General features: G+C 35.4%; 1 protein-coding gene across 8 annotated transcripts in view; it reads left to right on the top strand.

Annotated features, from left to right (window-relative positions):
* JMJD1C (jumonji domain containing 1C) overlaps window positions 1-15,607 on the top strand; it is a 340,789-nt gene that overhangs the window by 318,612 nt on the left and 6,570 nt on the right. For all 8 annotated transcript variants that reach the window (XM_060108900.1, XM_060108909.1, XM_060108893.1 and 5 more), the window contains 7 exons: window positions 53-331; window positions 3,151-3,319; window positions 4,039-4,129; window positions 4,611-4,741; window positions 5,135-5,257; window positions 8,524-8,663; window positions 10,217-10,393. In XM_060108900.1, the coding sequence (XP_059964883.1) occupies window positions 53-331; window positions 3,151-3,319; window positions 4,039-4,129; window positions 4,611-4,741; window positions 5,135-5,257; window positions 8,524-8,663; window positions 10,217-10,393 (1,110 nt within the window). The remainder of the gene's footprint in view (window positions 1-52; window positions 332-3,150; window positions 3,320-4,038; window positions 4,130-4,610; window positions 4,742-5,134; window positions 5,258-8,523; window positions 8,664-10,216; window positions 10,394-15,607) is intronic.

The following is a 15,607-nucleotide window of genomic DNA, read 5'->3' as shown; positions in this document are numbered from 1 at the left end:
GTTTCCAAATGTAATCATTTCCCCTGAAAATATAATTTTTTTTCCTTATTAGAGTGGTAAAAGTGGAAGGACTATGCCAAACATTCTTGATGACATAATTGCTTCGGTTGTTGAAAACAAAATTCCACCAAATAAAGCCTCTAAGATAAATGTAAAACCAGAGCTCAAAGAAGAACCTAAAGAAAACAGAAAACCTGCCATGGATGAAAACAATAAATTGTACAGTGATATACCACATTCTTGGATCTGTGAGAAGCATATTCTGTGGCTTAAGGATTATAAAAATATTAATAATTGGAAGCTCTTCAAAGAGTGTTGGAAACATGGACAAGTGAGTATTTTAAGCTGATTTAGTATGCTCTGAGTGGAACTAAAGCTGGTTGAATAGGAAAAATGGTTTTCTCCTTAGAATTAGAAAGGGGAAAGATAATACTTGACACATTTGGGTTGGAAGATATCAAAAACACCCAAAAAGTTACCAGAATGATTGTTTCTGAATTCTTATTTTTTGGCCAGATTTATGTGAATTAACAGGGAAGCACTGATTATTTGATGTTATAATTTCAATTTGTTAGCAGAGTTTTAATAAAGCCATATATTCACAAAGTTTGGTATCACCTTCCTTTTTTTACATTTGTATTTTAGTTCAGTTAACAGATTCATTTCTGCTATCACAGTGTTAATAGTAAAAGCAGTTTTCTTGAACTGATGAGAAGTGTAGGTGTTTTTGCCTTTAATATTTACCTATAGAACATTTATTTATAAGTTCATCAAATCTCGAATGACAAACTCCATTATTTAATTTGGCTCAAATAAAAATGATTTTCTATTTGACCAGAGTTTTGATATAATAATGTTTGATACACATTTCAGATGGTAATTTACTACATTAGTGCACAAATCAGGATTTTGCATGACTTAGTATTATCTTCAGTTTTTTTCTTGCATTCTGGAAAACATCATTGCTATTTTACTTCATTTTTTTCATTCAACAGAGAGTTATTGAGCACCTAATAAAACCTAGTCTTTGTATTGGTCATTAAGGATATAAAAATGAGTACATCATGTAAAAATGAGTAAGAACCATTTTAGTACAATGGTTCTTAATCTTTTTAGGTCTCTAGTCCTTTGTAAAATCCAATGACAGCTTGGTTCCTCACCCTAGGAAAAATACACACCCATGCATTGCATATACACGGTATTTAGCATATATTTTTTTGGTTGGCTCTCCCTTGAAGCCCTGATGCCATTGCTGCGTCACAATTTAGACGACTTAAATTTGTGTAGGCTTAAACAGTCTCATAAATAAATACTTTTATAAATACGTTACATGTTCTCAGAACTTTAAGGTACTGTGGAAACCTAAAAGAGTGAATGAATAAGCTAGAGTACTAATTCAAAAGGGCAAGTATGAATTGATATATCAGGGGTTAAGTGAAGGTTTTATAGATGGACAAGAGGTTGGAAATAAAAAGGATCGGGTGTTTGGGGAACTGTTCAGTAGCTTTGTTTACCTGACATAAGTTAAGAGTTCTGTGGGGGTAATGATGGGGAAATGAGGTGGTTACAGTTATGATTATGAGGGGCCTTGATATCTTGCTAAAGAGTTTGAACTTGATCCTGTAGATGACAGTTTTAATTGAAGAATCAAAGTACTCAGATTGACTTTTTAAATTGAAGTATAGTTGATGTACAATATTATGTAAGTTACAGATGTACAATATAGTGATCCACATTTTTTAAAGGTTATACCCTATTTATAGTTACTATAAAATATTGGCTATATTCCCTGTGTTGTACAGATCAACATTTTAAAATAACTGACAGCAAAGCAGATTGGAAGTTGAATTGGAGGGGAATAAGCGGCAAGGAGTCAAATTAGGAAGGCGTTCAGTATTTCAGGAAGATGATAATGATGATAGTAGCCTAAGAATTCTGCTTTAGAATATTCTGCTTTATTAATTAACGTGCCTCTATAATTTTTTTAAAATTTTACTTTTCCCAAGCTGCTGGTTACCAAAATAAGGAGTGGCACAGGGCTGGATGGGAGTATTACTGGGTAGGCATAATAAGGGCTAGGAGTTAATATGTGAATTGTCAGCAATAGTTAATTATCTAATAGCTGAACCTGTTTTAATAGTTGGATATATTATTAGCCTATTGAAAGGAAGTTTAATGTTGCAGTTACCCAAGTGGTTAACCAAACTTCTTAGGGTGGTTTTTGCTGTTGTTTTTTTTTCTTTTCTTTTGAGATACCTTTTTGTGATAACAACCCTAGCTTGAGGTTATTCTGCACTTATCATTCCTCAAACTTTATTATCTTGTGAGTTTTAAGAGTACTTAAAAATAACATCTTTTACAAGAGACTCTTACGTCACAACTTTCTGTGTTCTCTTTTACTTTTCATTTATAATAAAGGAATTAAAAAAAAGAAACCTAAGAATAATGCATCAGATTGCCTTTAGAGGTCTTTTTTTACATTAGCATTGGAGTTTTAAAACCACACATCTTCAATTGTTGGTTTTTGGGTTAGAGGGCCTTGAGGAAATTTGAATTCATGTGATTTCAAAGGAGAGATTCACTTTCAGGGAATTGGTCATTCGACTTGAAATTTATTGTTGTGCTTGGTTGTTTAATATTTTTAATATTTTTATTTGTCATGGTCCTTCTAGAGGTAAAGAATGTGTGTGTTTTAAGTGATATAAAATCAGAATGTATATAAATTATGTTTTAATCCCAAGGACTCTGTATTTTATTTAAAATTTTTATTTACATATATTGCATATGTACAGATATATAAGGTTATGTTCTGTCTATAAAAAGGAGTCTATAAATAAAACATATATTGTGTAGAAATTTTTAGTATAGCCTTTCAGACTCTTTCTTGAAAAACACTACATATTTTTTGTTTTCAAAATGACAGTGTACTCTGCCATGTACATGGCATTCTCTTACCACCTTTTCTCTTTGAAAATATATTGTGAACATCTTTCCAGGTCAGGGACTATTTTTGAAAGCCTCTTTTATTCTCACAATTTGTCATTAGTCCTAAAATTCAACATGTTAACCGTCTGTTGTATGAGTGTGTAAAATCAAATTTTGGAAATGTCCATATGCCTTTTAACTTTTATCTATCTGTTTGTTTATAAGCCTGCAGTGGTTTCTGGTGTGCATAAGAAAATGAGCATTAGCTTGTGGAAGGCGGACTCAATTAGTCTTGATTTTGGAGACCACCAGGCTGATCTCCTGAACTGCAAAGACAGCATTATTTCAAATGCCAATGTTAAGGAATTCTGGGATGGTTTTGAAGAAGTTTCAAGTATGTTTTTTGTTTCTTTGTTTTACTGTTTTCTTAAACATTTCCCCAAAAAATGATAAATTGTTTAATCTTTGAAATGTCTGTATTACTTTGTTGTCTAGTAAAAAGGAACAAGTACTTGGAAGTAGGAGACTGGGTCCTATTCCTGGCTCTACCCCTCATTTTCTTTAACCATAAAGAAGTCATTTAGGAATTCCGTGGCGGTCCAGTGGTTAGGACTCAGCACTTTCACTGCCGAGGCCCTGGTTCATTCCCTGGTCAGGGAACTAAGATCCCACAAGCAGGCCACATGGTGCAGCCAAAAAAAAAAAAAAAAAAAAAAAAGTCATTTATACTGTTTCCATATGTCATATTCAATATATTAATATTCCTGGGGAATATTTTTGGCAACCCCCAAAACATTTGAAACTTGAATAACATACTTGGTGTAAAACATTTTGAAAAAGTAAAAGCAAAAATGTAAGACTAATTTTAATAACAATTGTAAAGAGACTTTTTTAAAAGAATTTTATGGTGATATTACAGATATTTGTGTTCATAAGGAACAAACATCTTAAAACTACATGAATACATAAGAAATAAAAGTCCATAAGCAAGCATTCTTTACCTACTGTACAATAATAGAGGTATTCATTCATTTCACATTTCTTCCTTCCTCTAAACATTAATAAAAATAAAAAGACAGATTATCTTTTTAATAATCAATTGCATTCTTATAGAACGGCAAAAAACGAAAGGTGGAGAAACAGTTGTTTTAAAACTGAAAGATTGCCCTTCAGGAGAAGACTTCAAGACTATGATGCCAGCAAGGTATGTATGTCTTTTTATACTTGTTATTTTGACTCTTGGCTTTTGAGGTTGAGCTGAGATTATCCCCAGAAGTGGGATAATGAACTACAAATGTGAGCTTTAGGCAGCATCCTCCTCAATTAAAAATAAGTAATAAAAAAAGAAAGAACTGAATCTCTGTAGTCTGAGCAGGGGGAAGTCTTCGTTAGGGCAGTAAAGAAGAGAATGCTGTCAAAGAAGAGGAGGCCCCATTTGGGACCTCTCTTCTCTTTGGTGCTTTCAATTTGCTGTGTTTAGGGAAAGAGAATTGCGGTTTTAGTCAGTATCACTTCTATTCTTTGCTTATCCGTGTATTATGCATTCACTTAAACTTTGAATGAAGTCAAGGAAAGTGTTAACTGTTAAAGGCCTTAAGGAAAGTTTAACAACTTGAACATTTATATATTTGAAAGCACTTAAGAATGTAAACCTTTATTCAAAAGAAGTCAATGTTATTCTTCAGATATGAAGATCTTTTAAAAAGCCTGCCATTGCCAGAATATTGTAATCCAGAAGGAAAATTCAATTTGGCCTCTCATTTGCCAGGATTTTTTGTACGCCCTGATCTAGGACCCAGGTTGTGCAGTGCTTATGGTAAGTATATACTTGCATTTCTATCAACTTGGAGTATATGGAAGTTTAACTTCCTTCCAAAGATAAATTATCTAATCATTTTTAGATTCTGCTAAATCCATTCCTTTAATAATCCATTGAAATCTTTTTCTGAGTCAAGCAGTGTATATTAGGTATTAATAGCCAATATATAGTTAAGTACCTGCTCATTCCTTATAAAATATAGTTACATTTTCTATTAATTTGATTTTTACGGTACATTTCATGGATTGTGATATTTTGTGGGCAGGTTTTGGAATAAGGAGACTAAAACTCAAATTACAATTAACAGATTTTCCTCAGAGAGCTGATTTTGGAAGGAATATCTAGGATATATAAAGTGTTATGCTAAATAAAATTTTATTTTATACACAGGTGTAGCTTCTGCTAAAGATCATGATATAGGAACAACAAATCTACATGTTGAAGTTTCTGATGTTGTAAATATTCTAGTCTATGTTGGCATAGCAAAAGGAAATGGCATTCTCTCAAAAGCAGGTAAAGAAACTTAAAGAATAGTGGTCTTCGGAATAAGAGTTGAATAACCACACACAATAATATTATCCAGAATGTCAGCCTCTGAGTTAACATCAAAGATTCCCAAAACAATTGCAGTGGATATTGGGATATTCTAATATTTATTTGGAGGTGTGACTAATTTACCTGGCTATTTTTTTTAACACAAAAGGAATTTTAATTTTAAAAGTGAATTTTTAAAATTTGCTCATTTCCTGTTATTAAATATTGGGTTTATGAAAATAAACTGGTAAGCTCCTCACTTATAAACATTTAGTGACGAATAGAAACTAGGTCCTTGAGCTCTGAAGATGTTTAAGGCATGTTTGTGTCTAAAGCATTCTTTTTTCCCCTCTAGTACTAGAGAGAAGGGGCCTTTTCTCCCAAGTAGAAATAACTGTTCAATCCAGTGTATAGGTTTTAGGGTCTGTCCTCTGGGTTTCTTTCTAAAACCTTGTTCCATCTATCATTCCCTTCTTTATAGACATAGGTCCTTCACCTTTCTTTTTCCACTGGCTTCTTTTCTCAGAGTAGGAGCAAACTTCAGACTTTTCCTCCTTCCTTAAAAAGCCTTCTTCAGACCATGTCTTCCTTGCCACCATCCTATTGCTCCTGCCCTCATAACACATTATTTGCTGTGTCTATCACCTCCCTTTCATATTTCAACTCAATGCGGGTTGGCCCCTGCCTGCCGCCCCACTGAGACTACTGTACTGTTGCTATTGCTGTGGCTTTCACTGATAGTCATAGTTCAACACAGTGGTTTCTTTGTGGTTTTCTTGTTATTTGTACCCTCTGTAGTAAACGACACCTCTTCTTCAAATAGTTTCCTTGGCTTCAGTAACACTACTCCCCTCATTCTTCATATGGTGGAGTTTCAGACTTTTCTAGAGTTATAGACTTTATCCTCTCCCTTTTCTGGTTTACGTGCACTTCCTGTGAAATTCTATACATGATTTCCGACCAGTTAGCTCAACAATTCTGTCTGGAGCCCAGAATATATCTGCAGTTTAGTGGCTAGGTGCTCAGGACCTGGGGGTTTATTATAATAGTCACTCAGTTTTTGTGTCTATTTGACAGCTTCTATAATACACAGCCTAAGTTCCTCCAAAACTGTAGAAACTCGTAGTTTCTCAGCTTCTTTAACTGACTCTGTGGATTGTAACTGATAAAAACTCTTGTCTCCCCTGCTCCCAAGGATTTGAGAGTCAGGCACACTTGAGTTGTAGTCTCAGCTCTAGGGCAGAAATGTGTGTGACCTTTGGTATCAGTTTACTCCTCCTTTCAAAGCCTACGGCGCCACAGTTGCCCCTTCATATCTGCGGGTTCCGCACCTGTGGGGTCGACCAGTCAAAGATAGAAAAGACACAGCAAACAGAAAATACTCCAGTAAGTTTCAAAAAGCAAAACTTGAATTTGCTGTGTGCTGGCTTTCAAAAAGCAAAAGGAGTTTGCTGTAGCCAGCAACTGTTTACATAGCACTCACATTGTATTTACAATTATTTACCTAGCATTTACATTGTATGAGGTATTATAGCACTTAGTCTACAATACAGAGGTCACATCTGCTTTTCTCCCCTACTTTTCTTTCATGTCCTTAAATGCTAGAACTTCCTTATTCATCTTTGTTTCTGCTCATCTCCCATCCCTCATTCATAGCATAATGTTTGATCTTTCAAGAAAAGTCATCAGCTTTTAATTCTTGGACTTTAATTCTTGGACTGTCTTTCTTTAAAGTTTTTGCCAATTTTTGTAGATGGTCACAAAAAAGGAATGTTTTAGTGTTATAATAATGCTTAAAACACATCAAGAAAACCGACCTACATAAAGCACATGCTTTTTCGTCTGCATACAATGGCTCTCCTACCTCCTTGTCTCCCTAGCAGATTCCTGTATTCATCCCTCAAAATGTAGCTCAGACTGTCACCTCCCCCTAGAGGTCTTCATTTAAAGAATAAACTTTCTCTCCTCCAGCAACCATTTTCTTCCTTGTGATTTGACTGTCACAAATAAGGAAATATCTGATATATTCTTTCTAGCAGCCTTTTTAGAATTCACAGAGCAATAACAATTTTCTTTTTATCTTTTTCATTAAAACATAACATTCGAGGACTGACCCACTCTTTGTGTACCCTTTGTACTCTCATGATTGTGCTTAACCACTATGTGATATTCTTGTTTATTTTCCTACACTTATTAATACCATCTTTTATTCTGTGAAGTCTTAACTGGGTCTTTCTTAACTCTAATTCCTAAGATTCTAGGACAGTGCTTGGCATATTGTAAACATCTAATGTTTGACTTCAAGAAATCTTTGCAGCTAACTTTAAAGATAAAAAAGATACCACTGTCATAAATATGGGAACATTTGTTATGTTCTTTGTATTAGGCAACAGATTTCCTTTTCTCTTAAAACATTTCTTTAAAATGTTCATTGTGGGGTGGGGGTGGGATGAATTGGGAGATTGGGATGGACATCTATACACTAATACGTATACAATGGATAACGAATAAGAACCTGCTGTATTAAAAATGAAATAAAATTCAAAAAGAAAAAAACTAAAATGTTCATTGTAGTGAAATCAGGGATTTGTCCTTCACTCAGAGGTAACTACAGTTAACATTTTTTCTGTGCATATATATGTGCAGTTTTTAATTTGTCAATAGTTCAGAAGAATGGCTTGATGCCTCCTCAGTCATAGCACCTGAAGCTTTTGCATTTGATTACAGATTAACCAATAATAGTAAATGAGATCTCTCAGAAATTAGTCGGAAGACATTTTGCTCTGCCATTCATTAGTCATGGCAATGAATAAATCCCTTCTCCTCACTGAACCGTTTTGCTCAGCTGTAGAGGTTATGATCCTTGCCTACCATAATAGTGGTCATGATAGTCCTTTGTAAGTTATGAAATGCTGTGAGTACAAAACATTGTTATGACCACACCCTTGGGACAGGAGGAAAGTTGATTATGTTTGAGTTAAAAGTCCTTGCATTTTTATCTCCCATCCCTTGGTTTACAGAAAACAAATGAACTGGGAAAGTTACTGTTGATTCTGTTCCCAGTTACCCCGGGCCATTGTTCTCTGCTCTTATAGTTCTAACAGTTTTCATGTAGAACTGGGTTTTATCTCCTCTTTAAGAGTCCCAATCTAGTCAGGCACTATGCTACTATGATAGATCAATTGTAGGAGACTTGGCTTTCTGGTAGTCTTTACTGACCAGTTTGAATATATTCTGTGTTTCAGGAATACTTAAGAAATTTGAAGAAGAAGATTTAGATGACATCTTAAGAAAACGATTGAAGGACTCAAGTGAAATACCTGGTGCTCTGTGGCATATTTATGCTGGGAAAGATGTTGACAAGATAAGGGAATTTCTTCAGAAGGTATAATTTAGGTTACAGACAGTTTTATCTCTTCACCTTGCGCAGAGACTTAAATTTTAATGTAACTTCATGGGCATTCAGCAGTATAAGATGATTAATTTTTACTTAGGAGGATGGAATTTGTTGTTGAAAATCAAAAGCTCCTTTCTCTTGAGGAATTTGAATGGCAGCTTCTTCTCAGTTAGTAGTACTCCTTCATCCCCTTAAAGAACCTGTTAATGAGTCAGATGTTACCCTTGATGAAAAGTAGTGATTGGAATTATAGAACATAAAATCTGTCGTAGAAACACGTAAAGGCAGAATTTTAATTGTATTGGTATTTTTGGCTGTTGACCTAGACAGTAATTCTGCTCTCTCGTATCTGATTGCTCTGTGATACTTATTTGAATAGACTGAAATTGAGTCATCGTATACTTGTTAAAAAAAGTGACACATTAATCTGAAATTGGTTCAAACCCTTTTCTCAGATATTTTCTGAATTTTGTAATTATAGGGATTTCTTTTAATGGACCATAATTGCTGTTTTTCTTATTATACTTCATCTTCTTTCTGAATGGACTTAAGGTCTGTCTTTGGTCAGTGTGAAGCGAGGGAGCTATGGCCCTGTAACTACTATTTTATCCCAGAACTACCTACCAGTCTTTTGATTTAAAATGTTATAAATTATGCTTTTTAAAGCAGAACATTTCACTGGTTCATCAGAGGGTCCCTTGAAAGTGATTTGTCAAGGGATAGAAGGTTAGCAATATAAAGGTTTTATCTGTGTACCTACCTTAAAAAGCAGCAAAAAGAAATGTTTATGGGGACTTCCCTGGTGGTCCAGTGGTTAAGACTCCACACTCCCAATGCAGGGGGCCAATGATTCAGTACCTGGCCAGGGAACTGGATCCCGCATGCCGCAACTAAGAGATGCTGCAACGAAGATCCCGAGTGCCACAACTAAGACCCCACGCAGCTGGATGAATGAATGAATGAATGAATGTTTATGATGTCCACACATACAAATGGTTTGGCTTTTGGAAAAAAGCTACTAAACTAAGCTTTTCCCCGTCTTTGTGCTATACTCTTAAAATAATTGTAAGGAACCAAATGGATGAAAGCTTCATAGTGGAGAGAATTCCCTGTCACACCAGTGGTTAGGGCTCTGTGCTTCCGACTGCAGGGGGCATGGGTTTGCTCCCTCGTCAGGGAACTAAGACCCCACATGTTGCACGGTGCAGCCAAAAAAAAAAAAAAAAAGACTGAAAAAGAAATAAATAATAGTTAATAAAACTATATTTTTTTTAAAAAAACAGAACTTCGTAGTGGAAGGAGGAGGTAAGAAGGGAGTATGATTTACTTTATTAACAGCATATCAGTGTACAATATTGTTTATGTCCTTTGGCTTTTCCAATTGTAGAATATCATTTTCTTTAACTTAAGCTCAGTCATCGTTCCAGAAGATTCTGAGAACAGACTGTTATTGTAAAGAAAATTGAAATTTAACTGAACAGGATTTACCATTTTCTTTACTTAAATTGGGGTATATATTTTCATTTTAATCTATATTTCAGATTTCAAAAGAACAAGGCCTTGAAGTTCTACCAGAACATGATCCAATTCGTGACCAGAGTTGGTATGTGAACAAAAAGCTTCGCCAAAGACTGCTTGAGGAATATGGAGTCAAAGCCTGCACTCTTATTCAGTTCCTTGGTGATGCCATTGTCTTACCAGCAGGAGCACTTCATCAGGTAGGAGCACTTCATCAGGTATATAAAAGGTTGCTTCTAACACACTTGTTACTGAAAGAACCAGAAAGAAATTGTTCTGAGTATAAATATAAATGAAAGAAGATGTAAGGAAGAGAATGACCTACACCAGTATGCCTTCATTAAGAAATTACTGACACAGCTTTTCAGTGCTTCATGAGATCTGAGGTAATTAAATGCTTTGAGACCTTTAATTGTATAAACATGAGCCAGATTTCCATTTTTGTATTGCTCCTGTTTGGTGGACTGAAATCTAATTTCAAAGACTTTTTAGGAAAAAAAGAGTTACTGTACATATTCAGTTCTCAATAGTTGAGACTTAACAGTGGGGGGGGGAATATCAGGACTTAGAGATGATACATTTTCTAAGGCACCAAATATGAGTAGAATGAGTTATTAGGTAGACCATTCCATAAGTCAGGCTTTCACTGTACTTCCTGCCTCTTTTTAGTTCGCTGACGTAGCAAGAGCATGTCGAAAGAAAGGTGCTACGTAATTTTTATAGCTACTGATTCACAAAACTTTAAAACTGAAATACACATCTAGTCTTTGTTTCTGTGGCTTGACTGTGTGGCACCTAGAAGAATGGCATAGAATAGATGGTGATATGGAGGGTTTGGATTAAAAGCATACAGTGGGTTCCTATAAGTAGACTGAAGCTACCACAGAGCAGTTTAGCACTCATAGTAACAGACTGCAAAGGAAACCCGAGAATCCAGAAAACTAGTTTGCTTCAGAGTTGGTTCCCCACCTTTGCCACCACCTGGTTATTGAGATGTATCTGATGTGTGTACTTTTACCAAGCAAAGTTTCCTACATTTTATATAACTATATGCAATTATTGCCTGTGTAATATTTGTGACACTATTATAATAGCCACAAATATTTCTTAAGTGAGAATAGTTGCTTAGTTTTTAAGATGTCAAGTTCAGGGTTAGATTTATCATTCTTAGATCTCAAACAGCATTATTTATTTGTTTGTTTATTTATTTAGTTTTTGCTTTATAACAAAGTGAATCAGTCATACATATACATCTGTTCCCATATCCCTTCCCTCTTGCATCTCCCTCCCTCCCACCCTCCCTATCCCACCCCTCCAGGCGGTCAAAGCATCGAGCTGATCTCCCTGTGCTATGCGGATGCTTCCCACTAGCTATCTACCTTACATTTGGTAGTGTATATATGTCCATGCCTCTCTCTCGCTTTGTCCCAGCTTACCCTTCCCCCTCCCCATATCCTCAAGTCCATTCTCAAGTAGGTCTGTGTCTTTATTCCTGTTTTACCCCTAGGTTCTTCATGACATTTTTTTTCTTAAATTCCATATATATGTGTTAGCATACAGTATTTGTCTTTCTCTTTCTGACTTACTTCACTCTGTATGACAGACTGGGTCTATCCACCTCATTACAAATAGCTCAATTTTGTTTCTTTTTATGGCTGAGTAATATTCCATTGTATATATGTGCCACATCTTCTTTATCCATTCATCCGATGATGGACACTTAGGTTGTTTCCATCTCCGGGCTATTGTGAATAGAGCTGCAATGAACATTTTGGTACATGTCTCTTTTTGAATTATGGTTTTCTCAGGGTATATGCCTAGTAGTGGGATTGCTGGGTCATATGGTAGTTCTATTTGTAGTTTCTTAAGGAACCTCCATACTGTTCTCCATAGTGGCTGTATCAATTTACATTCCCACCAACAGTGCAAGAGTGTTCCCTTTTCTCCACACCCTCTCCAGCATTTATTGTTTCTAGATTTTTTGATGATGGCCATTCTGACTGGTGTGAGATGATATCTCATTGTAGTTTTGATTTGCATTTCTCTAATGATCAATGATGTTGAGCATTCTTTCATGTGTTTGTTGGCAGTCTGTATATCTTCTTTGGAAAAATGTCTATTTAGGTCTTCTGCCCATTTTTGGATTGGGTTGTTTGTTTTTTTGCTATTGAGCTGCATGAGCTGCTTATAAATTTTGGGATTAATCCTTTGTCAGTTGCTTCATTTGCAAATATTTTCTCCCATTCTGAGGGTTGTCTTTTGGTCTTGTTTATGGTTTCCTTTGCTGTGCAAAAGCTTTGAAGTCTCATTAGGTCCCATTTGTTTATCTTTGTTTTATTTCCATTTCTCTAGGAGGTGGGTCCAAAAGGATCTTGCTGTGATTTATGTCATAGAGTGTTCTGCCTGTTTTCCTCTAAGAGTTTGATAGTTTCTGGCCTTACATTTAGGTCTTTAATCCATTTTGAGCTTATTTTTGTGTATGGTGTTAGGGAGTGATCTAATCTCATACTTTTACATGTCCCTGTCCAGTTTTCCCAGCACCACTTATTGAAGAGGCTGTCCTTTCTCCACTGTACATTCCTGCCTCCTTTATCAAAGATAAGTTGACCATATGTGCGTGGGCTTCCTATCCTGTTTCATTGATCTATCTTTCTGTTTTTGTGCCAGTACCACACTGCCTTGATTACTGTAGCTTTGTAGTATAGTCCGAAGTCAGGGAGCCTGATTCCTCCAGCTCCGTTTTTCGTTCTCAAGATTGCTTTGGCTATTCGGGGTCTTTTGTTTTTCCAAACAAATTTTGAAATTTTTTGTTCTAGTTCTGTGAAAAATGCCAGTGCTAGTTTGATAGGGATTGCATTGAATCTGTAGATTGCTTCAGGTAGTGCAGTCATTTTCACAATATTGATTCTTCCAATCCAGGAACATGGTATCTCTCTCCATCTATTTGTATCATCTTTAATTTCTTTCATCAGTGTCTTATAATTTTCTGCATACAGGTCTTTTGTCTCCTTAGGTTGGTTTATTCCTAGATATTTTATTCTTTTTGTTGTGATGGTAAATGGGAGTGTTTTCTTGATTTCACTTTCAGATTTTTCATCATTAGTGTATAGGAATGCCAGAGATTTCTGTGCATTAATTTTGTATCCTGCTACTTTACCAGATGATTAGCTCTAGTAGTTTTCTGGTAGCATCTTTAGGATTCTCTATGTATCGTATCATGTCATCTGCAAACAGTGACAGCTTTACTTCTTCTTTTCCCATTTGGATTCCTTTTATTTCCTTTTCTTCTCTGATTGCTGTGGCTAAAACTTCCAAAACTATGTTGAATAAGAGTGGTGAGAGCGGGCAGCCTTGTCTTGTTCCTGATCTTAGTGGAAATGGTTTCAGTTTTTCACCATTGAGGACGATGTTGGCTGTGGGTTTGTCACATATGGCCTTTATTATGTTGAGGAAAGTTCTCTTTATGCCTACTTTCTGCAGGGTTTTTATCATAAATGGGTGTTGAATTCTGTCGAAAGCTTTCTCTGCATCTATTGAGATGATCATATGGTTTTTCTCCTTCAATTTGTTAATATGGTGTATCACGTTGATTGATTTGCGTATATTGAAGAATCCTTGCATTCCTGGAATAAACCCCACTTGATCATGGTGTATGATCCTTTTAATGTGCTGTTGGATTCTGTCAAACAGCATTTATTGTAAAATATAATTAAGTGTATTAATTAAATGAATGTATTATGTTAAATTGTTTTATTTTCTCATGGACTTATGTCATCATTTCAGAGATGTGTCATTTATGATTCATGTTTAACTGGGATTCACCCCCACATACTATTCTTTGGCCTTCTGGCCTCTTGTCAGAAAATAGCTAATCTGTATTCAAATGTAAAATGCCCTCAAAGGAGCAGTCTTGTTTTATTTTTCTAACTAGGTGTAATTATTTGATAAAACAGGTTCCCTTGAAAATCCTTACTCACATACTCAGTTTATCCAGTATCCATTTTCTTAAAAGTCATACTGGACACTGCATTTTTTAGGTATCATTTGCATGTAATAAATGTACTTTTTAGTGTACAGTTCTGTAAGTTTTGACAAATATGTAGTTAGGCAACAACACAATCAAAATAAAGAACATTGCCATCACTTCAAAAACTTCCCTTACTCCCCCCCCCACTCCCCACATACTTTTCTTTTTAATTTTTATTGGAGTAGAGTTGATTTATAATATTGTATTAGTTTCAGGTGTACAGCAAAGTGAATCAGTTACACATATACATATATCCACTCTTTTTTTAGATTCTTTTCCCATACAGGCCATTACAGAGTATTGAGCAGAGTTCCCTGTGCTATACAATAGGTCCTTATTAGTCATCTATTTTATATGTAGTAGTGTGTATGTGTCAATCCCAGTCTTCCAGTTTATCCCTCCCCTCCCTTTCCCCCGGTAACCATAAGTTTGTTTTCTACATCAGCAACCCTATTTTTGTTTCGTACATAAGTTCATTTGTACCATTTTCCTAGACTCCACATATAAGCGGTATCATATATTTGTCTTTCTCTTACTTCACTCAGTATGACAATCTCTAGGTCCATCCATGTTGCTGCAAATGGCATTATTTCGTTCCTTTTTATGGCTGAGTAATATTCCACTGTGTGTGTGTGTGTGTATATATATACATATATATATATATATATATATATATATATATATATATATATATATATATACACACCACATCTTCTTTATCCATTCCTCTGTCGATGGGCAGTTAGGTTGCTACATGTCCTGGCTATTGTAAGTAGTGCTGCAGTGAACATTGGGGTGCATGTATCTTTTCAAATTAGTTTTCTCTAGATATATGCCCAGGAATGGGATTGCTAGATCATATGGTAGTTCTATTTCTAGTTTCTTAAGGAACCTGCATACTGTTCTCCATAGCAGCTATACCAATTTACATTCCCACCAACAGTGTAGGAGGGTTCCCTTTTTTCCACACCCTCTCCAGCGTTTGTTTGTAGATCTTTTGATGATGGGTATTCTGACTGGTGTGACCTCATTGTGCTTTTGATTTGCATTTCTCTAATAACTAGTGATGGTGAGCATCTTTTCATGTGCCTTTTGGCCATCTGTATGTCTTCTTTGGAAAAATGTCTATTTAGATCTTCTGCCCATTTTTTGATTGGGTTGTTTGGGGTTTTTTTGATATTGAGCTGTATGAGCTGTTTGTATACTTTGGAGATTAATCCCTTGCTGGTCGCTTCATTGGCAAATATTTTCTCCCATTCTGAGGGTTGTCTTTTCATTTTGTTGGTTTTCTTTGCTGTGCAAAAGCTTTTTAATTAGGTTCCATTTATTTTTATTTTCATTAACCTAGGAGGTGGATCAAAAAAGATCTTGCTGCTATTCATGTCAG

Source organism: Mesoplodon densirostris, chromosome 1 (assembly GCF_025265405.1).
Source record: "Mesoplodon densirostris isolate mMesDen1 chromosome 1, mMesDen1 primary haplotype, whole genome shotgun sequence".
Lineage (NCBI taxonomy): Eukaryota > Metazoa > Chordata > Mammalia > Artiodactyla > Ziphiidae > Mesoplodon > Mesoplodon densirostris.
The sequence above is the reverse complement of the archived record's forward strand: the minus strand, read 5'-3'. Positions and strand labels throughout refer to the sequence as shown.